Below are 26098 nucleotides of genomic sequence, written 5' to 3'. Positions count from 1 at the left end.
TCTCTCAGTAGAAAATCGTATACTTCGAATTTGTAGCCTAAGGTCATTGTACTTTCTACCTAGGCAATATGATAGAAATCTCAAGGTTAGACGGTCGAATTTAATATATACTATGACTGACAGACAGACAGATAGACAAAAAATATATAAATTTGTTTTACGTTATCAGCTAAGCAAATACATGATGTATACGAAATGTAGTTATTTTTATCTTACTTATATAAAAGCGAATATTTCGATGGATGGATGTTTCAAGGTATCTCCACAAACGTTGCCCGGATCTTGATGAAATTTGAATACATAGTCTGGAAGAACACATAGGGTACTAATTATGTTTTTTTTTGTTAATACCTCGCAGACGGAGTCGCGGACGTCCACTAGTGTTAGATAAAAACACTCCAATTTTATTATTATATGTAGAGAATTGTTGAATATCAATAGATGTGCATTTGTTTGTTTTTTTCTTTTATCTAGTTATGTGTGATTATTAGTCATTGTTTTGGGAAGTAAAGTCGAATGAAACAATTTTGTTATCGATTAAAATAGTCGAAGGACAACTGCTTAAAATTCCGGCTTAGAATTTCCCTAATCTTAGCTCTGGAAGGTTACAATTTTCACTACGTCCTACGTTCCCCGTATTCTAGTAATTATTTATTACTATTCCCAGTTATGTTTATTACTGTTGGTAATATCTGGTTACCGCCGGCGGTCGTTGGTCATTTTAATTATCTACTTGTTCTGTTTAATAAGACATCTTGTTAGTAAACAATCAAGCGAAAATATAAACGTTAATGCGTTGAAGACAATTAAAATATCTCCCAAAAGAAGCTTTATAATTTGTATCATATGACTAAAAGACGAAACTATATTATACCTTTATAACATTAATATCATAACTAGCTATCGACCGCGACTCCGTCTGCGCGAAATTCAAAATAAAGAATTAGTAACCTACGTGTTCTTTGAGACTATGTTCTACATCTATGCCGAATTCTACAAGATCCGTTCAGCCGTTCTGGAGATACCTTGTATAATCCATACATCTAAACTTTTATATTTATAATATTAGTAAGATTATTTCCAATTTAAAAACCATATAAAGCTTAGGTAGAGATTCAACGCCATTATCGAATAAAACGGTAGGACTTAACAAAATCCTCTTATCTCTAGCTATTAATTCCCTCTCACTATATCAGGACAGAGATAAAATATATTTGTGATTAAGTCTACTAACATAAAATTATAACATAGAACCTAATACTTTTTGGTCACTTCTTGAAGGTTCTAGAACAAATATTCCCAAGCTCTTTTCTCGTTCATCACCTCAACATAGTTCCCAACTGAGAGGGTCAGAGCCTAGACTAGGTCATAGTTAACCACGCTGGCCCAGTGCGGGTTGACTTCACACATATCTTTGAATTTTTTTGGAGATATGTGCAGGTCGCATCACGATGTTTGCCTTCACCGTAAGAACGTCGGATAAATATACATGTGTAAATTGAAAATCGAAAAATACATTGGTACATGGCGGGATTCAAACCTAGGACGTGCAGATTATAAGTCAAGTGCTTAATCTTGAGCCACTGAGACTCTCTCATTGGCATAGCGAATCTTTTCTGAAGCAAATAACAGTGATATTGCGAACATATGACTGATGATGAAAACGGAGCATCATAGTTGGAATTATATTCTTGCACCGTTCGTTCTCCTTTGTATATAAAAGAAACTCTATGTTATTAAATATAGCAATTATTTAATTAACATAAGATATCTTGCTAATATTATAAATGCGAATGTTTGGATGTATGGATATTAGAAGGTATCTCCGGAACAGCTCAACGGATCGCGCTTGAAATTTATCATAGATGTAAAACATAGTCTGGAAGAATACATAGGCTACTAATTAAGTTTGTTTTTTAATTTTCCGGCGGACGGATGAAGAACAAGAACAACTAGAAGAACACATAGGCTACTGATTAATTTTTTTTTATTTTGCGCGGACGGAGTTTCAGACGACAGTTAGATTTGTTAAAAAGCCAAAGATAACAAGGTTTTTTTTACAATTTATTATTGTAAACACAACATACGTAATAATATGAGGCCTCCTTTCTTCATTAAACCATTGACTTAATCTAGGATTTAAGTAATTAATGTTAGCTAAGTACTAATACGAGTTTACAACATTTTCTTTGACTAGTTTATCGTAATTGCAGGTAAAGCTGTAAATATTATGTTAAGGAAATTTCTCATGCATTTCAATGGACAGACTGACCTACTCTCGTTAATCTTTACTCAAAGATATCATTTATCAGGTGTTTGTTAATTAATCCAAAGACCTAATTAACTATAAAACTAGTTTTAGACTTAAATGTTGCGAAATTTTAATCTGCAAACTATCAATAATATTGTGCTATCAGGATCTTGCATCTGTGCTTCTTTATCAGCTCACTATACGTCTCCATCGAGGGGCTCGGAGTCTACCCTAACTTAGGAGTGACTACGACATAGTCAACCATGCTAGCCAAGTGCGAGATGACTTCATATATATCTTTGAATTTCCTCGCAGATATGTGCAGCATCACGATGTTTTCCTTCACAGTAAGAACGTCGGATAAATGTAAATAAGTAAATCAGAAAACACAGTTATACATTGCGGGATTCGAACTCGGGATCTGCAGATTACGAGTTAACAAGTGCTTAACCCCTGACCCACTGGCGCTCCTGTATATAACTATTGTAAATATTAATTTTAAGATAAGATATTTATAATTGATGCTCAAAATGGATAAAATTTATGGAGCAAATAAAAATAGGGGCTTCCCTTCTTTTAATAATTGTTAGTTGATTAGCTGTCGCTTGCGACTCTGCGCGGAAACAAAAAACAAACTTAATAAGTAGCCTATGTGTTCTTCCAAACTATGTTCTACATCTGTGCGAAATTTCATCAAGATCCATTGAACCTCGAGATACCTTGTAACTATCATCCATCCACACAATCAAACATTCGCATTTATAATATTATTAAGAGATGTTAAAAGTTAATTATTGTTAAAAAGCGAAGACGTTAATCTGATGAAATCGTAAAGTTAATTTGATATTAACTAACAAAAGTGCTAATTTTAACTGCGACCTTTTACAAAATAATGACTAGGAATATTGTTATTAAATCTGGTCGGGTCATCAAGGTCGGCGGACTTAAGTCTTGTCCCCTCTTCCTCTAATACACATACATACGTCTTCGTTAATATTGTGGAGGGAACTTCCAACTCATCTGGCTACATAGTCACACAAAATACTACCATGCTATTCAAACTTTATGTCGCCTCGTAATTTCACACGAGTAGCGAGAACTTTTGGTATCAGTACAATGTAAAGGGATACAGAGGTACCTAGCCTCAGGAGACCACTTGGCATTTACCGGAGACAAATTCTAGTCCAAATCCACTTTCCACCATTTCATAAAATGCATTTAGCGGGTTTGGTAACATTCTGTATGTTATAAAATGATTCTCTGTTTATAAAAGTAGGCAATACATTTAAAGTTTAACATAATAGAGATGTTTTAAGCAACGGTGTCTTTGCTATTTTAGGTAGTTGCTTTTTTGACATCTATTACTATGAAATAACCCTGCAAAGACATGCTCTGGAAGTTAACAAGCCATAAAGTTTGAATCTTTGAATACAAATATTGTTTATAAGTTTGAATGATATTATAATGACTCAAACAGAATTAGTAGTTTTCCTGGTCTTATTCAGAAGACTAATTTAAATCATTTGATATAAAAAGAACAAGCTGGGACAAGACAATTAATGCAATTGATAAATCCAACCGTCATCAGTATAAAAATAACACAATGCCTTTCCACTTGCTACTTACTACTTTAAATTGTCTATGACACATTTCAATGTGTTAGTAGATAGTCTTCTATCTCAATCAGACATCTATCTAATATTACTATCATTTTGAATATTTGTTAACCATTCTATGTGTCAATTAGATAGTAAAATAGTTGGATTGTAGTATTAATTATTTCAAATTTTCTTAAATCAAAATTAAGGGTAATGTTTCTCGTCATTGTTATGTTTTAAATGTTTATTTAGAAATATATCTGTAGTACATTTAAATATTTGTTGCCATTTCCATAATATATCAGTAAATAACTATTCCGCTACAGTAATTCATAAGTTTCTTTAAAATACCGGGCGAAATGACAATTTTTCAATGTATTTCCTTACAGCAGATAACTAATCATTTCTTTCAAACACAAGAGGTCATGTAGGATTTAAGAATTGGTGAATATAACAACTACAATTTGGAAAGTCAGTGTTAAATAAAAAAATATAAAAAAAATAATATATAGTTTCTTAACTTGTTTTACTCATAGACCTTGAATTATTAAAGAACTTTGTTAAACATTTTAATTGTGTCTAACGTAAAGAATACACAAATACATTTCAGGATTAAAAAATAATGAAAAACTTGGATTACTATGTTTAAATAATTATTAGATAATGTATAAAATATCTTACTTCTTACTAATACTATAAATGTTTAACATTCACATTAGATGTTTATTGGAAGGTGTCTCCAGAACGGCTGCATGGATCTTGCTGAAATTTGACATAGATGAAGAACATAGCCTGGAAGAACATACAGGCTACTAATTACGTTTTTTTTTTATTTCCGCGCAAACGCAGTCACTAGCGACAGTTAGTATGTAATATACTTATCAGATCTCATTCATTTGTGTACAAATAATTGTATAAACATGATGTAAAGTAATAATCAATAATTAATATAACAATATTATAGAATAAAAGATATTCTTTACAAGTATAAGGCCATGGTCAGTTAAGAAATGATGTTTATTATTTCTAATGAATGACATTGAATGGAAGATAGAGTTTAAATTTAAATTAATAAATGAATGGTATTGTTTTAGAATTCTATTTTATTTTCTTCGTAGACGCGAAATTGTGACGTAAATAATTCAATAAATTGTGATTTTTAAATTGATTGATTTTCTCGTGTTTAAAACACACTTCCTGCTACAAGCATTCCGTAAAAAAACACTTGATATTCAAAATTCGCAGAATACATTACGAGAACACATTTAGACATTAATATTAAAGTTTTTCAGAACTTCTTACACGCGATAACATATTTATGTAATAAATTGCAAAACATTTCTGCAATTCATAATCATACTTCCACGATTCAAAACAAAGCGGAATAGAATTGCACAAATGCTCGCACTAACTTTTCTAGAAAATAGAAAGTACTGTTACTTAAATGACTTACCAACGTATTCTGGTATCCAAGACCGGCCTCATCGTCAGATGTTTCTTCTTTATTTGGATGTTCCTTCATGTTAACGGGTTTTGCACCTCTAACACAAAATAAAAAACAAAAGTTCGTAACTCAAAACAATGTGAAAAAGGACGTCGACACTTTGATTTCTTAGTCAATAAGCGGTTAAAGTCATATATGTATTTCTACGTGGACCCATCCCCCATTCACAGTCCACTGCGTGTAACAAGATAATGTTTAATTGAATAAATGCGATTCCATGCAAATTGCTTGCGCGCCAACAGGAAACACTAACACACGTTCAAATAAATTGCCAACCGGTGGCCAACTGACACTTGTGTCTTGTCTCGGTCGCGCCGATTGTGACAGTTCGTCGTACATTCAGAGTTCACACCGCAATGTCAATTTTGGCCATGAACTAGAACTTATTTCTACATCTACAAATTGTAAATCGTTTGATTTTATACACCCTTATTTAATAAAACTATAGCGAGTCGAGGTCTTCAACTGCTATGAATGGTCAATCGCACGTCATTGCTAACACATTCTGAACGCGACTAAAACATGTTCTGATTTACAAACGTTCCGTTCCGCATTAGATTTGTTTTTGTGATTTGTCGTGACACATGTTTGTTTTGATAAAGTTTTTTATCAGCATGTAATTGGGAAAAATGTCATATGACTTGAATTTTTATCTCTTGATAGGTTTATTCCTTTTGATATTTTTTGCAATAAATTATTTGTTTTATTCATTTAAATAACTGTGTTAATTTGTGAAGAGCGTCTGTTTCGTTACCGATTTCCATTACTAGTCCGGCATGTAGTTTCAACGTTTAGAAACAAAAGATATTCAACCCATTGTTAGTGAGATTTGTGTGTAGAGTCATTCTCTTTAAATTTAAACGCGTATTGTCAACCATGAACAAAAGTTAGATACGATTTCCACGCTTATTTTTGTTTTGTCAGCGTACAAAATATAATTTATCAAAATGTACATTGTTTATTGAAAAACTTGTTACACGGCTCATCGTTTTAATTTAAAAGGATTAATACCTCCATACATACATGTACGTTATTATTTATCTGCTTTTCAACTTGTTATAGTAATATTAAGATTAAAAGTACCGGTAGCATAACTAATTGTAATTCAATTACAGTGTTTTGCTTCAATTTGTCAGTACTCGAGGGATTTATCAAGTTCACATCGTAAGGTGAAGGTCGCAGTTGCGTTGTTGCCGTGTTTTATAACTAAAATGTATTAATTGCAATAAAAAAATACTTATGAGGTTATCGTTTCGCGATTCACACGCGGTGCGGCAGTTGTCAACTTTTAACAAATGAAGACCCGGAACTGACTGCGAAAACAAAAAAACGAGTACCAAAAAACAGAAATTAAGTGATTTGTATCCGTTCGTCTTTTGCGCCTGACGAATAAATTGTCTCGTTTCACTATAATCTGAAAACATCGATGTCAAACTCGTAGTCTGAAAGTCCCACTAACCCAAAGAGCTAACCACCTTAGTTGTAGCACAGACAAATTAAGTTAAAAAATTACTTTGTTACTTGATTTTTTTTTATCACCGTTGTAAAGTCATCGTGTCCTTGATTTTGTACGCATTTATAATACAAAAGTCTAAAATAAACGCACTCGAAATAAAATAAGTGAGCGCGATTGATTCGTTTCAGTTTTTGCGAGATGTTCTCTACTACAAGGTTAACAGATATATAGCTTCTAGTTAACTATAGTCAAAGATTTAAATTCGGTACCCACTTATGGTTAAATATCGTAATAAAATTTGTTATCAAAAGAGCTATAATTTGATATGTTACTAAGATTTTTTGACGTATGATTCCATTTTTATTTCATCATGTTTGAACTTATTTAAGTAAAAATCAGCCTTATTTTTTTTTCTCTTTATTTTTTTAAGGGACTTTTGTTCTTTTGAACATGTCAGTCCCATAATCAACAAACACATAATCAATCAACTTAGGAGCAAAAGTCCTCCATCCTTATTTTAGAAAAAAAAATAGGATAAAAGTATGATTTTATATCTTTAATGACCACCTACCACATTCCTTTCTACGCACAGATAAAGTAGAATAACATTGTACCAGACGATTAATATTTTAATCCGTATAAAACATAATTAAATTTATCTAATCACTTCCGATTTACGTATTGTTAGGCATTAAATAGGTACATTACTAACATTTTTAGCGTCAATTAAATATAACCTTGTAGGCCGTTCTCTCATCTGAAAGTTTTTTTTTAAATGTAGCGTGATCAAAGTTTTTGCGTGTCAATTATTTTTAGTATAAATTGTTGCTCTATTTTTTGTCAAAGAGTAATTTCTTTGACATTTTAAGATTCCAGATATTTATATTGTTATTTTAATTTTGTGTTACAAACAATTTATAAGTAAATACATAATAAGCATTTTTATTGTACCGGTGTCAGCTCTACTGGCGCCCTTATTTTTTACCGCAGTCTCATAGAGACACACATTACATCCTAGGCGGCCAACCGTGCCCTAGCCTATCGCCGGCCCTGTATGTTATCCGAAAAAGATGTAACGGGTCTGCCGATTTCCCTTAACCTTGTGGAAGGCAGGAGAGGCATGTATATGTAGTGAAATTACGCCTAACCAAATTGACTTAGTCTAGGCGAATAGTTTTTAATAGACTTCATATGTTTTATCAACCATGTAGAGTCACATTTTTGATAACCTTATTAAAGTTATGGATGTGTAAGGATTTTATAAATAAAACACAATTTCAAAAACAACTCAATATATATCTTAATCACAAAACAATTTGTACGTAGTGACGTTTGTAATAACAACTTTACTAATATTTTTATCATTGTTTCATAACTGCTTACCCTTCTTTTAGAAGTGAACGATAACTAACACTCGAGTTTCATTAAATTAATTTACAAATATCATTGTTTTTATTTACTACGATTTAACATTTCATTTAATTATTTAGAACTCTAATTTGGCCTTTTCCAAACAAAATAGGATTAATAACATTTTTATAGATTTATAAGCTATAGATAGACTGATAAATGGATAGGCGACAGCTTGGAAATGACAGCTTTTATTAGTTCGAAACACCTCCGCTACAAACCGCTACCAACAGTGTCAAAATGGCGAAGGTCACATAGGCACAAAATACTATGTGTTATAGCCAGTCCATTTATAGAGATCAGTGCCTTTTGTTGTCATTTTCCTCAATGTTGGCACTTTTGGAAAATTAACCGTTTTTGAGACCAAAATCCTCGTTTAAAACATATCGTTATCTCTGTTTTGTCAAAGATAATGAGAGGGATGACGATATGTTTAATACAAAGATTTTGACCTCTGAAACATGATAAAACATTCAATTAATAGATTACATATCTATGGGTATATGTTAATGAGGTACTGTGAAATAATTAATTAAAAGAGTAGTTAATGTAATTTAATTACTTTATATTTTCTTTTATAATTTGTTTCATTAAAATTTCTGTTTATTTTACCAATGTCATTACGTTAGTATCGAAATTAATGACACTTTAGTTTTGTTGTTGATCTATGACAGATTAAAAATAAACAAAAAAAATAATGCGTGCATCCAGAATTCCACTATTATCTTTTTTTTATTTTCTTTTGGAACTATTGGGTTATCTACTTCTACATTTTATTCATTTATTTATCTGTTATTATTTAAAATGTATGTTTTTAATTTAATAATATCCTTAAATGTTTTTGATAGAATCACCATTGATCCCATAAACACTCTTATGATATTTTCTACAAATTAAAAAAATACAGGCGAATTGATAACCTTCTAATTAATCGGCTAAAAAGGTTTTGACACATGATAAAGCAGATCATAATAAGAATTAAAACTATATCTAAAACTGAATAATTAAATCCATAAAATAGTTATTCAGTTTACTAACAAACTAATTACATTCAGAGTTAATAAAATTATAGGAATCTTTTATTAAAGTTTTTGCTAAATCGAGACTGGAAGAGTTAAAATTTAAAAATTGCCTTTCTTCTACTTAAAAAATTAACCGTTGGTTTCTGAGACAAAAATCTCCGTTTAAAACATATTTCTGTCATCAAAACAGAAATGAAAATATGTTTTAACCGGGGACTTTGGTCTTAGAAAGCCACTGTTATAGTTTAAAGATAAAAGATCAGGTTTAGTTTATGAATAACAAGACAGTTAGATGTATTGCGCAAATTGTATCCAGTATGTGGCGTTGAGAACAGAGAAGAGAAGAGGAAAGAAGACGCGAGAGAAGCGGTCGATACTGATCGCACGTAGCCTGGCCTTAGCGGCTTCGGCTGGCTCCTGGAAATACAAGTAAAATATAAAACATATTTTAATTATTCACAATCTTAAAAATTTTTTGAACTTGTCTATGGCTCTGTATCACTTTTGAACGTAGGCCTTTCCCATCGACGACTACAATGCCCAGTCTTCTGCTTCGATAAATTCGCAAAAGATATAAGATTGCGATTTACACATGTATGCAAAATTTCAGTTTGAAGATGTCTGCTTCGAAATTGAGGTGCAAGGTTCCTCCCGAACTACAAATATTACAATTTAAATAAAAATTTTTAATTAAAAGTATCTCGAAGCTACGAGCGCCATCTCGTGTTGACATATTGCTAGTTTTGTAAATTATTGTTCGAATTAATTTAAATAAAAGTACCTTGGGCTTCCGACCCCCGTCATCTAAGATTATATTGACAAGACAGTACTCCATTAGCGCCATGAACACGAATCTGGAACACAGAAGACAACTGCGATCAATAAAGGCTCCTACAGAAATATGTCGAACAAGATAACAATAGGATAAAATTGTTTAAACTTACGTAGACATTATTATGTATTAATTAACTGACTCGTCGATGTTGACACAGAAATATTAGACTCGAGTGTTATCTGTATGTATGACTACCACGTAAAGAGCTCCGCGGTGAATTAAAAAAAAACTTAGTAGCTTATGTGTTCTTCCAGACTATGTTCTACATCTATGACTTTCAGCGAGATCCATGTAGCTATGGAGATACCTTCTAAGAAAAATCCATTCATTCATACATCCAAACATTCGGATTATAATTTTAGTTTGAGTTAGTTTCATAAATTATTTCTGTTGGTACGTTGGTGGTGGTTTTTTATTATTTTAAATCCAGAATTAGCTTGTAGTTCGATTCTATTTAATGTTACAACTTACACGGTACAGACAGACATGAAGGCATCAACAGCCTTGAGGTAGGAGACGGGCGGCAGCTGCGCCTGAGACTTGGCGTGCTGTGTGGACAGCGTCAGGAGTGACGTCACGCCGAGCGTCACTCGCGCCGGCGCCGCGTCCGGCTTGATCCAAAACGACACCCACTGGCAACATACATACGAAGAACTAATGAAAAATAATTCTACAAATGACTAAACTGAAACAATAATCGTCATCAGCTCACTATTTGTCCTCACTGAAGGGCTCGGAATCTACCCTAAGTTAGGGGTGACTAGGCAATAGTCAAAAACGCCGGTCCAGTGCGGGTTTACTTCAAACATATCCTTGAATTTCTTCACATATTAAGGTTGCATCACGATGTTCTCCTTCACCGTAAGAACCTCTGATAAATGTACATATGTAAATTGAAAAACATTCGAACCCAGGACCTGCAGATTGCAATTCAAGTTCGAGTCTGAAACTATCATAATTGTTATTATAATGAGAACATATAGTTCACTTACGGACATGATGACGATGAGACATGTAGGTATATATGTGTTGAACAGATGGTAGCCGAGACGCCGCTTTAGTTTGAAAATCACTTCCAGACATGTGAAATTGCCTGTAAAAAAAGTACAAAATGTGAGTTTCCACTGAAGAAAACTTGAACAAAAATGTCATTATTATTGAAAATATTATAGTTGTTGTTGTGTAAAAGAGTATTATGAGAATAGAATATAAATAAAAATACTGTTTTTTTTATTCAAGCTTGTCTTATTGTTGGTTTCCGAGACCAAAATCTTTATATAAAATATATCGTCATCCCACTCATTACAAATTAAAGACAAAATAGAAATAACAATATGTTTTATAAAGAATATTTTAGTCTCAGAAATCAACATATAATTTATTATTTGTAATTAATATCTTATTTTATTTATCATTTTAATTTTGTTAATCAATAGCAGTTCTAAACTTGTATAAAAACGGCTAAACACTCACGTATATTCGTCCGGTGGCGGCATCGACTAGTTTAGAGTCCATCGGGGGCCCTTCATCAGGATGAGTGGTACTGGTGTTTTTTCGCGGACGCGGACCTCAGCTCACATCCTGATGAAGGGCCCCTGATGGACTCGAAACTAGTCGATGCCGCCACCGGACGTATATACGTCAGTGTTTAGCCGTTTTTATATCAGTTTAGTATAATGTCTCACGAAAGGTGAATAATTCAAAAGCAGTTCTGTTTGAATAAAAGTTCATCGTAAATGTATAACCTCATATCAACGTGTGTTAAACACGTTTTACAATGTTGCCGTCTAATTAATTCGCAATTGTCAACACAAAGCTTATCCTTTTATGAGTTTAAGCCGCGTATAACGGATTAAAGGTTTTTAACAACATTGCAACGGTGTCCTCAATAATGAATTAAACACGATTTCAAAAAGAAAAAGTTTTTTGATGTCGTTAGTTTTCTAACTTTTCATTTTGATGCAATCAGTAATTAAAAATTCACGATTTGGAATATTAATTCTTTACTGAAAATCTCGTAATTTTATTGAATTAAATAGAATTTTAATACTCGTACTATTTAATTGGTTTTTTATATCAAATAGTACTAATATGGAAGTCACCATTTATTACCGAAAAAAAAACATCTATTCATAAGTTACTAATGTTAGGAAGAAAATCCGAAAAAGAGCTAGTGTATTGACTCAACCAGCCTTACTAAAATGTCGACGTTTATGTCCCCTCTCATTCTGTCACTAGACTTTGTAATGAAAGCACGTCATTCGCGCCAAAGGATTCTAACTAATAATGTATAAAACTAAAAATATATAATAGTTTTTTTAAAACAATGAGATTGAAATAATATGTTTTTGGACGAATTGCCAGTAGAAATGAAAAAATATTGTTTAGCTCTACAATCGATATATTTACGTATTTCTAGGACATCTCAAATAACTCCTTGTGCTAAATATATTAGATTAGTAGAACTGATAATGTTTTAATTATTCTTAAGATAACGAGTAATTAATATTTTTATTACTAATTAAATGAGTGCAAGATAATTTATCGCAGATTAGTGTTTCTGCGTCAAAATTAATTTGCAATCTGTTATTTCAAACTTTATCAAGGTTTGTTTTCGGTTGGATACAGACAAACAGAAATTGTGTCATTCGAGATTGTGTTATTTCCGCGGGGACTTTCCAGTTAGAGTTACTGTCTTTGAATTTTTTAATTAGTTTTTTTAGTTACCAAAACAGTCTTCACTATGAATCTATTACTCAATAAGTACGTATGTAGATTTAGGAGTTAGGAATTAGGAATTAGGGACGTATTAGGGAATGTGTTTGGTATCGCATTTGAGGTTACTTTCTTTTAGAACAGTGGTAGAGCCCGCTTTAATATCTTCGCACGAATTGTCCCGGCTCGCCCGGTGAAATACCACGACCACACAGAAGACAGGCGTCAAGTGGAAGCAATTCCGCGTACAGTCTGATGAGTGTGCGTCCCGGAGGCCAAATTTAGTCCTCTTTCCCTTCCCAGCCTTTTTCTTATAAGGAAAGGATGGGAAGAGGAAGTGGACTTTCCGGATGAGAGGATGCATGGAAAGGGAAGATATTTTCTTTCTGTGCATCCTCTCCTACGTCGATTAAAGGTAGGCAACGCATATGCAAGTGCGTATGTCTATGGGCAACGGTCACTCGCTATTTCAGCGATTTCAGGCGGCCGCTTGGTTGTTTGCCACCTTATGATATAAAGAAAAAGGTTGGTTAGGTATTCTATATTAATTTAAGTAGTATCTTAATCAAAATTAATTCTTTTATGAATTCCTATTTGTATATTTCAAGCGAAATATTTCAACGTAAAATAATCTTAGTAGAAATTATTACAGTTATGATGAACTTTATACACACCAGTGGAGTAAACCTGCGTGCAATCCGCAGTCCTGTTCTGCACCAGCTCGAGTTGTGGCAGTTCTATGTTCTCGTCCACCACCAGCGGCACATCAGGATCCCACTGGAAGATCAGGTCGTCTGTCGTGTGTGATACTGTAATGTGATAAGAATCCACGTGTTAAATAACAAAGTAAAGTAATTAAGTGAAAGCGCCAATAGCTTTATGCTTATGTGTACGGGTTTCCGATCACGAGGTCGGGGGTTCGAATCCCGCCATTTGACTATCGCCGTAAACCATGTCCTAGCACAAGCATACAGATTAGTTGGAAAGGAACAAGAAATATTAGTAAATTAACAAAAACCGCTAAATAAAGACTTGTAACTGTAGTTACAATATCAAAGCATCATCATCATCATCATCAGCTCACTATACGTCCCCACCGAGGGGCTCGGAGCCTACCCTAAGTTAAGGGTGTTAATATCAAATAGTAATTATAAATCTCCAAAGGTCTTTTCAATGAAAATTAAAAAACTTAAGTAACTAACATATTTGTATATGTTAAATTACTGTTTACTACTTAAACTTATATGTTCTAAAAATGTAAAATCTCTAGAGAGTAAAGTAAGGCATGGAGAGCTTATAACTTAGTCGTAACTTAATTGCATTACATCTCGCCTAAGTATCGTAACATGTAGTTAATAAGTTAAATTAATTTTATTTTAATATAGAAAAAGTTGTTGAGTGTTTGCGGCGCGCTCAGCCGCACACCCAACCTCTAATTAGGGCGTGCTTAACTCTTACTTAACGACTCAACTGTGCCCTGATTTCCTTTAAGCTTTTAACTTAATAATTATGCTTAGTTTCAGCTGCCTTTTCACCTAAACGCGTAGTACCTAGACTTAATACATAGGTTTTGATTTTTAAATATAATTTTGCTGAATGAGACTGCTTTTTAAAAACTCTATTGTTTTCCAAGTGGAAAGGACTATTGTAAAAATAGGTCACCTCTCCTAAAATACTCTCTTCTCCTTTTAAGAAATCAGGAAGAGATTTTCTCTTGTGATCTTAACATAAATATTAATCTGGCTTAAAGCAAAAATCTTTTCAGTCAATCTTTTTTACATAAAGTCGGGGCAAGTTATTTTCTTTAAAATTTGTTTAATCTAAAAATAACATTTTTATCTTAACGATCTCCAAACAGCCAAACAAGCGGTCGTCGAGTGGCAAAGCATCGAAAGCCAACCCTACCCACTCGACTTTAACCTTACAGAATCTTATCCGAAATAAGACGTCAAGAGCCGCGGCAGCCTATTTATGGCTCCGTGCTTACATCTATGTCGACACCGATCGCGCCCTCTCGTGACGTGATAGAATCGCGCTGACTCCAGGGGCCCTGAGGGGGCCCTGAGGGGCCGTGAGGGGCCATGAGGGGCCTGAAGGGCACTCGAATCGCTCGGCCCACTTTCTCTTCCCATCCGACGACAATTTTCTGTATCGCCGATAACTTTACCTACGTTGTCGAGTGCTCCCGCATTTGTTGATGGTCCGGCCGATTACTTGTTTATAAATAAACATTTCATCACATAAATGTAACTACGATTTAAGATTTTCTTTACCCTAAAGTATTTGTTCAATTTTGGCAAATTCTAACTACGCGTAGATGCAAGATTTTGGAAACGGAATTGGGACATAATTATCTTTGTAAAGATAAAGATAAAAATGTTTTTTACACGGGGATTTTAGTCTCGTAAACCTACGGTAAATGTGGTAAGAGAAAATGATAACTCGGTATGTGAATCTTGTTTTCTTTTTATATCTTAAACACAAAGTAACCTAAGTGACATAAGAAATCTAATTATTTTACGTTAATAAAATTTTCGAACTATCTCTATGTGAAACATTCTCATTAAAATGGTGTCACTTCCACCTTCACATCTCCATCGGTATTGGACGAGACAGAATTAGGTCAAGCGTCGATAAGTTGTTTGCCCGATGATGTAGACTCCTAACTTTTAATCATTACACTGTATTATATATTTTACAACAAATTAATTACTATGAAAAAGTTTAACATATTCAGCTTTAGAAAAGATTCTTGTTGTTCAACATATAAAATTTAACTACGTTATAAAAACTTAAAATGCATAATAATTAAAAAGTTAATAAATAATGTCTCCCAGAAATATTTAGGAGAAGCCCTTTGGGACGATGCTATTATTTTCTAAGGTAAAGTAGACATCATTTTTAAATATAATTATGATTTTCGTAAATCTCTTTGAAATTCTAAAGGTAACTTGAGTTGAGTCTTATTTTTGTAACAAAAATATCATCAAAAGAATGTCTTGTTTCTGTTGTCTACATCAAAGAGCGATAAATTGGGATCTTCTGAACCAATTAGTTGGAGATCCTTTCACATTTACATTGATCAACTGTTTCACTTCTAAAATACGTAGATTATAATTAAATCCGCGTTATGTAGTGGTTTCCCGCGCGTCTGAAGAGCGAACACTTGCCAGTGAATGTATAACGAGGCTGTAGGGTACTCCAGCGGGACGCTTTTATCGTCAGCTGTGAGTCGTACCAACACGTCAAGAGATCGGAACGTCTTGTTACGTGAAGATGTTACGTAACTATGAAACCAATTTACTTAGTTCTTTATAAAACTAGCGGTCACACGCGACTCTGTCCGCGCGGAATTAAAAAAAAATAGTAGCCTATATGTTTTTCCAGGCTATGTTCTATGTGTACGCAAAGTTATCTAGTTATCTTCATCGAGATCCGTTCAGACGTTCTGGAGATATCTTCAAATAAACATTCATCTAAACATTCGCATTTATAATAAATCTATTAGTAAGATTTTGAAATATTAATATTATTATTGGTATAGACGCAGAGCAGGTCAACGACCGCATCAATATAGTCTTAAATTTACTCTTTCGTGGCGGATTCCCCATATGAATATTTGTTCCTCCATCTTTACGGACTCAAAAGAAACTGTTTTGACAATGTGTGGGTGCGTATTCAGAAACACGCGACTTGAAAACCATTTTTAACTGAATATTTTAAAGAAGACGAGATAATGAAGTTTGAATTTCGAACGTTTATTTTTAAATTTCGAACATCAAAAAATAAACGACCAAATTTATTTATTCAAAATCCGTCATTTGTTTTGTGATGCTCTTGATGAATGTTATTAAAAGTTTTAATTTAAATTATTGTGGATAGAATTTACTTACAGCTCTCCATCTGCAGCTTGCACTCCTGCGTGTCGTGAGGGTAGATGAGGAAGTTCATGGCACAGGAGAGCTTCAGGGTTAACTTCACCATATACAATATTGTCTTGTCCTTATACAGCCACACGTAGTGGTTGGGGATTGTCATCGTCTGGAAGGTCACAGACTTTGCGTTCTTGAAGAAGGAATCCGGACGCCACATGTGTTTTAGCCAGTCAAGATCTAGAAGTCTACAGAAAAAATAAGGTGATTATACCCTTTTTCATGTTAATCATCATCACCCCATGAATATTCCACTTACAGTGGGCTTCTGAGGCCAAAATGCCCATTTAAAACATCATCTCTGTTTTATCAATGATAATGAGAGGGATGACGATATGTTTAATATAGTGATTTTAGACTCAGCACCTGTCAATTTAGGATTAACACAGAAATATCTTAAGAAGATTTTAAGTGTTAGTTAATGCAACTTAAATGAGTACTTAGTCACACTTACGAGTGTTGAATTAATCTTTAAAAATAATCACCTATACTCCGAAGTCATGTTTTCTGGCAGTCTTAGCCTAAAGTCCTTCCACGTTTGGGCGAAGAAAATGTCGGCCGCATATGTCTAAAAAAAATTTAGTTAAAATATTTATAGACTTAATTAACAATACCACATAGGTGACATTAGTACAATTTTGTTTTTAATTAAAATTATATTTTTTTATATTTTTCTTAAAAAATTGAAAATGGGTTAACAAAAAGTAACGACGAGGATGGGATTCGAACCCACGCGTGCAGAGCACATTGGATTAGCAGTCCAACGCCTTAACCACTCGGCCACCTCGTCCAGTGGGGAATTTTTTTAATTAACTAATCTGTTATCATAATTTCATACTTAAGAAATGAAAATGTACTTAACTATGTTAAAGTAAACAGTTTTGTATATAATTAAAGTTTATTCGTATTCTACATACCTTTTTATATAACTTATATAATAAGATATACTTTTAAAAAAATATTATAAATGAAAATCAATTATTTCAATATTAGATTGTAAATTTAATTATAAATTTCTAAATTTTCAATATTTCAAACCAATAACGAAGGTCAGCCGATAATACTGTTAATTAAAAACAAAATTATTAACTCTCACTGATTACACGAAAGGCTTACCAAACGGTGCTCGCGTACGGTATTTTTAAACTCTTAAAAAAATAACTCGTATTTAAACCATTTTCAATATTAGCAGTAACTAACGAACTGAGGTTCAAAACAGATAAAAAAATTAAAAAAAAGGAACTAATAAACAAGAATTTCAACCAACTGTATCATATATCTGAAACTCCATCGCCGAAAAAATGCAACGAAAACATATTGTTTTCTCTTTCTTTCTCTTTGAAAATAACAGATTAAAATATGTTTTCACTTGTATTTCGTGAGTTAACATCAGTGAGAAATATCTTTTATATAAATTCTCGTGTCACAATTTTAGTTCCCATACTCCGAAACGGTTTGACCGATTCTCATGAAATTTTGTGAGCATATTGAGTAGGTCTGAGAATCGGCCAACATCTATTTTATCCCGCGCGGACGAAGTCTCGGGCGACACCTAGTAATTTTATAAAAACTCAACCAGTAGAAGTCCCTACTCGTAATTTGTTTTCCAAACACAAAAGTGTTTTTCTAAATGTTGCGTGACAGTTTCACGACATGTCACGCTTCTGTCTACAAAATAATCTAAAAAGATTAGTAAATATTTATTTATTTGTTATATATTTTAAAAACATTCCTATGCCTACCTCCATTCATGTTCATAAAAAAAAATAAGCCATTGACGAATGACATCTGACTCGTAAAAATATGTTCTGATGTTCACAGAAGATCACCAATACACAGATCTAGACATAAATAAATAGGTAATGCTTGGAAAAATGACAGATTTTGGATCATTCTGACTTAAATGCACCCTTTGAAGTCCCTTACAGTTTCTATATCCATTATTAGTTCCAATCCTCACCACCGCTATTAACCGCAACCGTCAGCGCCAAATGGCGAAAATCAAATAGGAACAAAATATTGTGGTATATAGCCTGTCCACAAATATGATAATAGTGTCACTAGGATGAATAGAGGTTAATTATAACTTACCATTGAATTCTCATCGATGGAATCCAAGCCCATAACAGTGACATGGAAATTTACAATTGTAGGCTGATCATTTTTCTTTGGTGGTCGCATTTTGTCATACAGCTTGGGATCTTCAGGCAGCAGGTCTTGGAATGTTAATAATGTTGCCCTAAAAGAAAGTTGTTTTAATTATTATATGTTTCCATCCTTAATAAAAAAAAAACTATTGTTACTCGTCTTAAAATATATGTCGAGAGACTTTTATGGGGGAGAGGTTAAGAATTATTCATCTGACTTCGTCTGCCATGCTGCAGGGAGATGGCCAGGCGAATGTACCGCTTGACATATTTTCATATTTTTTTGTTTTTTTATTCTTCATGTTATCTTCACATTAAATTTAAAATACATATAAAAGACAATACTTTATGTTGAATTTAAAAAATAACCCAGATATCATTTTTAAATATTATTTCACCACTAGCTGTCGCCCGCGAATCCGTCCGCGCGGGATTAAAAAAAAACTTTATTAGTAGCTTATGTGTAATTCCAGGCTATGTTTTACATCTAAGCCAAATTTAAGCGAGATCCATGCAGCCGTTCTGACGATACCTTCTAACAAACATCCATCCATCCATATAAATCGCATTTATAATATTAGCAAGATTCTTTTTAAACATTGTAAATATAGAAATTAAAGTTATTTCCAGTTCACAGTACTATGAAAAAATTAAAATCACGTTTTGCAGTAAAAAAGTAACACAAATAATAATTTATCACAAACAATTTTTGTTTTTAAATCCATGTTCTGTTTAATTGATGAAAGTCGAGAGAAATAGCGGCGTCATTAAAATCTTTGCGAATGAATCGGCACGCTAACATAAAACATCCCGTAGATTCGTGTAATTAAAGTGTACCTGTCGATGTTAAATCATAGAATTTCTTTTATATTACATTGACATATTGAATTTTACTGATTTCATCATCATCAACCTGCCCTTATCCCTATCGAGGGTTGGCACAGTATGTACTACTCCTCCATACAATTCTATCAGCCGTCATATCCGAGTCTACCCCCTATATCTGAATTTTACTGATTTATGTGGTAAAATAACAAAGAATTTTTTGAATTTAATTTTGAAACTGTACTTTTTAAAAAATCGTTATGTTAATGTAGTAACGAAAGATAAGTTTTAGGGTTCATTGAAAATTTGCGCTGTGAAACACCGCAACACAAGCCGAATGAACACATTTCTTTCGTAAAAAATTATTTCTTTTTTAGAAAACTACATTGAAAGTAAAGATGAAAAAGGCTGCCTGATATCAAAGCACAACACAAACTACTGGCCATAGTCTTTAAATTGCACAGAGAAATATGTTTGTCTATTAGTACTTAGAACGTTCATTTCCTAAAGGTCTATAGAAGGAAATTTAAATATTACGTAGACATATATTTACAACTAAACTAATTGCAGTTTTTTATTTTAAATATTCTTCCTTACGCGGACGACGTCGCGGGCAATACTTAGTAGCTAGCAATATAAATGTAGGTCGTGTCAGGTATTTAAATGTATGAACAGATAAATCTTTTATTGTTAAAAATACAAAAGAACTTGTATAAAGGGAGATGCAATTTTTTAAATTATTGGCACAGACCACTGAATGCAATCTCTCCCAGACGAACTGCGGACGGAGAGTTTAACGTAAATGAGAATGTTTGTATTCATTGTAAATTAAAAACAAAAATGTGCACTTAATTGAAAAAATAACATTCGATTGACGATTATCTGTTTCAAGAAAATTATGGACAATTCTTAAGTTTGCAGCGCTTGTAATTAATTTTTAGGGAATAAAACGTTAATTTTATCCAACAAAAACGTATAATATTCTCGGAGTTCGGAGCAAAATGAGCTTTATTTAGAACGATTAATATCTAAATATAGTTCATTTATAAAACAAAACTGTTTCCTTGATGTCTATTTAAGTTGCAGTTTAAACCAGGTCGCGTGCGCCTGCGAGTTTGCAACGAGCAATGAAACTGCCGTGCGCTTTGAGGTATTACAATTTTAAAATGTCAACAGATTTTTTTTTAATTAAATAGGTCGCAGAGATACGACAACATTATCAAATACAAGTTATTTAAATAACGAAAAATTATTGCCAAATAGAAGTCCAAGAGAAGATAATCCCGCTTTGAAGAATTTAAAATTAATATCGTTTTATAAACGCGCTTTTTATTTGTACAGTTTTAATAAATATTACTCTGAAAAATATAAATTAGGGTACCCAAATCATAAGAATTGTAAAAATACAATAACTTTTTAAAGTTAAAAAGTTTAATTTTTTTCAAACCACGGACTTCTATAAAATATTCCCCTTAGCAACAACAATTAATTTTTAAATACTTTTTTTTATGTCACACAGCGTTTTATCTAGTTCATGCAGTTCGTAAGCCGCTCAAAATATTCAATAAATGAAAGTCATATTTAAAAGATTATCTTTCATCAATTGAGTTCTAAATCTCAGTTTGATTTAACATTTCCACAGATTAAATATGGAAAGATGCAGAGAGTGCTCAATACGAGATTATGATACAATTAATTTGGCACTAATAAAAAAACTTGTTTACGTTATTAAAAAAAATTGTTCTGTTTCCAACAGTAAATTTGTTTTATTTTATTAGGTGACAAAAGACCGAGCGGCTTTAATCGACAGAGGAAAGGACTTAAAGGAAAAAGAATATTTCTTATTTCTCTTCGTACCTCCTTCCCCGAATCCACCTCCCCTTCCCATTCTTTACTTATAAGATAAGGCTGGGAATCAGACGAAACGTGGAATGATTACCACTTGACGCCTGTCTTCTCTGAAGTCGTAGAATTTCACCAGTGGAGTCGGAATATTCGTGCAATGGATGTTGTTGCAGACTGTAATACTAGTAGAAAATTTCGCTTAAATAGCGAAGTCTATGCCCATAGCCATCTGAATAAAGTTACATTATTGTAGTTGCGTTATTTAGTCGGGCAGAGAAGTTGACTATTGCAGTTTTTGCAGCCTGACAGATGTAACCTAACGTTCAAATTTTATTTTATTTCACGTACTACTTGATTTAATTCTTATAGAAAAGTAAAGTAATATTAAAAATTAATCTTTCTCTATAATCAAATATGAAGAATCGTATCTTCAGTATCCAAGACTAATTTATTCAATCTTGACCGCAAACGTAAAGTGGATAGTTTGACTAAGTTTAATAATTTGCATTCAGCACAACTCAGAGATGCATATATTATTTTCTTAAGTTCAATCTTACTAAACCTAATCTTTATTAATGCGAATGTATAGATGGATGGATGTTTGTTAGAAGTTATCTACAGAACTGCAGCATGGATCTCGCTGAGGCATAGATATAGAACTTAGTTATGAAGAACACATAGGTTACTTAAGCTATTAATTAAGTTTTTTTTTATTTCTCCGTAGACGGAGACGCGGGTGACAGCTTGTCATTATTTAAAGTTCTAGCAATTAAATAAAGTGGGAAAAAAGTGCATAATGCTTATTTAAATTAAAAATAATACAAAAATCTTGAATTAAAAATTATGGTTTTAAATGGGCAACCGCTTATAGTAAAAAAAAAATCACTTGTAGTTTGACCTTTCTATAGGGGATTTTATATTATAAATATAGAAGATAAATTAAAGTTTTTATACAATTAAAATGTCTTAAAAGAAACCTATAATACTCAATCAATTCCAACTCGGTAAAAAAAATCTGGTTCGTAAGAATCACATTAATAAATGTTTTATAAAAATTTAAAAATAAAACTAGTATTCAGTTACATAACATAGTGTTATTTGAGCTTTAAATAGTCTGTCGCGCTACTCCACAAGTTTCAAGCGACTAAGTCAAAATACCAACAAACTATGACGTGAATCGAGAACACGGACTAAGTCGGACTTAAACCTATAATAGTTCGTCACTTTCATAGCTTTATTAAAAAAAATAACATAGATAAATAAAACTGTTTGACAGATATTACAAATTTTAATTTGTCTTCTATATATAAAACTAGCTTTCGCCAGCGACTCCGTAAGCGCGGAATTAAAAAAAAAACTTGAGTTTCCTATGTGTTCTTCCAGACTATGTTCTTTAACTATGGCAAATTTCAGCGAGATCCGTTCAGCCGTTCTGGAGTTACTTTCAAAGAAACATCCATCGAAACATTCGTATTTGTTATATTAGTAAGATATAAAACAAAAGTCACTTGACTCTCAGGGTTTAGGCAGAAATTACAGATTTTCTTTTGTTGCGATCGTGGCTCTCGTCTCTTCTTTATACTTTTACTATACAAATATATTTAAAATGACTAGTATATATCTTGATTGTCTATCATGTTTATATCTTTATATATATAATTCTTCTGTGAGTGTGTATGTCACTGAACTTCTCTCAAACGACTGGACCGATCTTGATGAAATTTTTGTGTGTGTTCAGGAGATCTGGGAATGGTTTAAATTCACAATTTTCATTAAATATTAACTTCATAATAATTTATTTAAATTAAGACGTGTAGACAGGACAACGTCTGTCGGGTCCGCTAGTAGATAGATAAAATAGAAATGTAATTAACAGCTTAATTAATTAACTTCTTTTTAATTATCAAACTAAATTACACATCTGAGACTCAACGTCCTTACATATTGTAAAGTTCATTATTCTAACTGTATGCATGCATGTAATCATTTAATGCATTGCTAATTTGATGCAACACATTTTACTAATATTATAAATGCGAATCTTTAGATGGATGTTTGTTTGAAGGTATCTCCAGAACGACTGAACGGATCTCGATTAAATTTGGCATACAAATAGAACATTGTCTGGAATATTGCAATAAATAGGTTAGGTATTAAGATATTAATCGTATATAATTTGGCGTATCATCATCATCAGCGCACTATACGTCCACACTGAGGGGCTCGGAGCCTGCCCTAAGTTAGGTGACTAGGCCATAGCCAATCACGGTGGCCCAGTGCGGGTTGACTACACATATCTTTGAATTTCTTCTCAGATATGTGCAGCATTACGTTGTTTTCCTTTAAAGCGTATCTTAAAGTATTATTTAAAGGCTATTTTCGTTGAGAAAGTATGGATTCAAAGACGGCAGACAGAGATATATGCAGGAATAGTAGTTAGTGCCGACCCTCCGTAGGGATAAGGGTAGAGTGATGATATTTTCGTTGACGAGGTAGAGATCATAGGTTTATTGATAGTTCTAAAAATAACGTAGACTTGATCTGACATATGTACAATTGTATATTGGGCACAAATTGTTAGATTTGCAACGAAACTGAAATTTCCTTTATTTGGAGTATTTTAATATTTAAACGTAAATTCTGTTATTCTCTTCCATCGCCAATATTTAAAAATATTGTTTTGAATATCTGCTTCTTTACCTTTAAAATATTAGGAAGATAAAGGAGACTGTTTCGAAGAAAAATGTAGATTTTCTTAGAGTTTAAATATTAGTACTAAGATTCAAAGCTACGATCTAAGTTGCTAGAACGAAAATTTGCTATTCAAAATTTTCGTTTCACATAACAAAAGGTTATTATCAGAATTTTATTTTAACTATTATAGTTTTTGACATTAATAAATAAAAAATAATGATATCGAAAATTTGGTAGTTTCAATTTTTTTTTATATTTATCTCATCTTGTTCTAGGAAAGCTTCGTCTAATTTTAATTTAGTTTATTTCAGTAATATAGCACTCACTGTGTATAACAGAGGTCTGTAGCAACTAGCATAAGTCGCAGGAGGACGGTGGATGCCCAGAGAAACTTCTCGACGGCCATCTTGGATTAATTCTTCGGTCAGTAAAACAAAAACTAATTTACATTTTAACTAATGCAATTTTATTGCATGTTTAATATTTTAAAATTTACAATATCATTTAACAGATTAAATTCAAAACTTATATTTAATTGACTTCACACATAGCTTTTTAATATGTCTTCATAGTTCGCGGGAAGTTTTTTGCTTTAAAGCGCGCGCTTTTTGACAGCGCGGTACGAATGCGCGGGAAACAATGATAACGCCGCTAAAAAATTTACAGTTAAAAAGTTTGACGCATGCGTGAAATTGTTAGACTCGATGTAGGCATTAAAATAAGATGTGGCGGATCAATTGCGATATACATATTATTATGTTGGATCCTCAATTGAAATCTATAACCTACATATTATTTGACCTGTTTTACAAGAAGTGTTATGAATTTTTCACCTGACCAACATAAGTAGAATTTAGTGATTATCTGATATATTGAATCTCTGTGTTTTTTACTTTTATTAATACTTTACTTTAATTACTAACTACTATTTTTAGGTTACATTTAACTAGTTGTTTTCAAATAATTACTCTTCATTGTTTATTATTTTTAAATATAAAATACTTAATATTATTGGAAAATAACGTTATTATATTGCGGAGTCTTATGACTTTATGTGCCTTTTTTCGTATTGTATAAAAGTCTACGAAAGAATAACTTCTTTTAAGTCTAACTTAATGAAAAGGAAAGTAACCTTGGTGGCCTCGTAAATATAAAAGTCGTGTTATATTTTCTATTGATTTGTCCGCACTAATCCGCAGCACATCAAACTGAACGATCTATCAACATTATAAGAAGCTCTTGAGAGTTGCGGTATGCGCTTTGAGGCTGCAACACTTTCTGCATTGCTGATTTTTATACATATAAAATATTATATATAAATGTCTCGTGTCACAATTTTCGTTCCCATACTCCTCCGAAACGGCCGACCGATTCTCATGAAATTTTGTGAGCATATTGAGTAGGTCTGAGAATCGGCTACCATCTACTTTTTAATACCGCACGGACATTGTTGCGGGCTACAGCTAGTCTTATTATAAATGCGAATATTTAAATTGATGTTTCTTGGAAGGTATCTCTAGAACAACTCAATGGATCTTAATGAAATTTGTCATAGATTTATAATAGTCTGGAAGAACACATAAACAATAAGCGTGGACTGAGTCGCTGGTGACAGCTATATTTTTTATACTCTGCTGAACAAGATCTTTATTCCCAAATTCATTTTTACATGCTAAATTACTTGGGAATATTTTTATGTTATTAACGTTCTAAAAATATCTTCTAAGTTAAATAAAAATAAAAACATTTTTTTTATTAATTCGTTTGTTTTTTAATGACGAAAATCTGTAATATCGATGATTAATTTAGGCTCAATATTTGTTAACTTTAACAGTAGAAATGAAGAGTCCCGAATTTAAAATTG

At 32.5% G+C, this 26098-nt stretch overlaps 2 protein-coding genes and 1 non-coding gene across 3 annotated transcripts in view; all 3 read right to left on the bottom strand.

Moving 5' to 3' along the window:
* The window catches only part of ClC-a (chloride channel protein 2), a 45721-nt gene extending 39830 nt beyond the window's left edge, over positions 1–5891 (bottom strand). Inside the window, exon 1 of the mRNA XM_013313381.1 lies at positions 5303–5891. Within this exon, the coding sequence (XP_013168835.1) occupies positions 5303–5371 (69 nt within the window). The 5' untranslated portion in view covers positions 5372–5891. The remainder of the gene's footprint in view (positions 1–5302) is intronic.
* A 3620-nt stretch (positions 5892–9511) lies between these two features.
* Positions 9512–24717, bottom strand: LOC106118582 (glycine receptor subunit alpha-2). Its single transcript, XM_013313248.1, has 9 exons — positions 24561–24717; positions 18815–18962; positions 17209–17291; positions 16685–16911; positions 13466–13600; positions 11069–11169; positions 10548–10708; positions 10023–10095; positions 9512–9658 (listed from the first exon to the last, which is right to left on the bottom strand). Exons 1-9 carry the CDS (start codon positions 24638–24640, stop codon positions 9530–9532), a joined length of 1137 nt encoding a protein of 378 aa, XP_013168702.1. The 5' UTR covers positions 24641–24717; the 3' UTR covers positions 9512–9529.
* Positions 17432–17513, bottom strand: TRNAS-GCU (transfer RNA serine (anticodon GCU)). Its single transcript has one exon. It is a non-coding gene; the product is annotated as a tRNA-Ser (tRNA).
* Positions 24718–26098: the final 1381 nt, after the last annotated feature.

This window comes from Papilio xuthus, unplaced genomic scaffold (assembly GCF_000836235.2).
Source record: "Papilio xuthus unplaced genomic scaffold, Pxut_1.1 DF827570.1, whole genome shotgun sequence".
Classification (NCBI taxonomy): Eukaryota; Metazoa; Arthropoda; class Insecta; order Lepidoptera; family Papilionidae; genus Papilio; species Papilio xuthus.
Note: the sequence above shows the minus strand (reverse complement) of the source record. Positions and strands in the feature narration are given on the sequence as shown.

What these genes read in the sequence shown, in the direction of transcription:
- LOC106118582 (XM_013313248.1), bottom strand. Translation starts at nt 24,640, where the DNA reads ATGGCCGTCGAGAAGTTTCTCTGGGCATCCACCGTCCTCCTGCGACTT. An exon ending in TTCATGTCTGTCTGTACCGT is followed by an intron (nt 10,096 to 10,547) that starts GTAAGTTGTAAC and finishes TCTGTGTTCCAG; the next exon opens with ATTCGTGTTCATGGCGCTAA. An exon ending in ACGGGGGTCGGAAGCCCAAG is followed by an intron (nt 9,659 to 10,022) that starts GTACTTTTATTT and finishes TTGTATTTCCAG; the next exon opens with GAGCCAGCCGAAGCCGCTAA.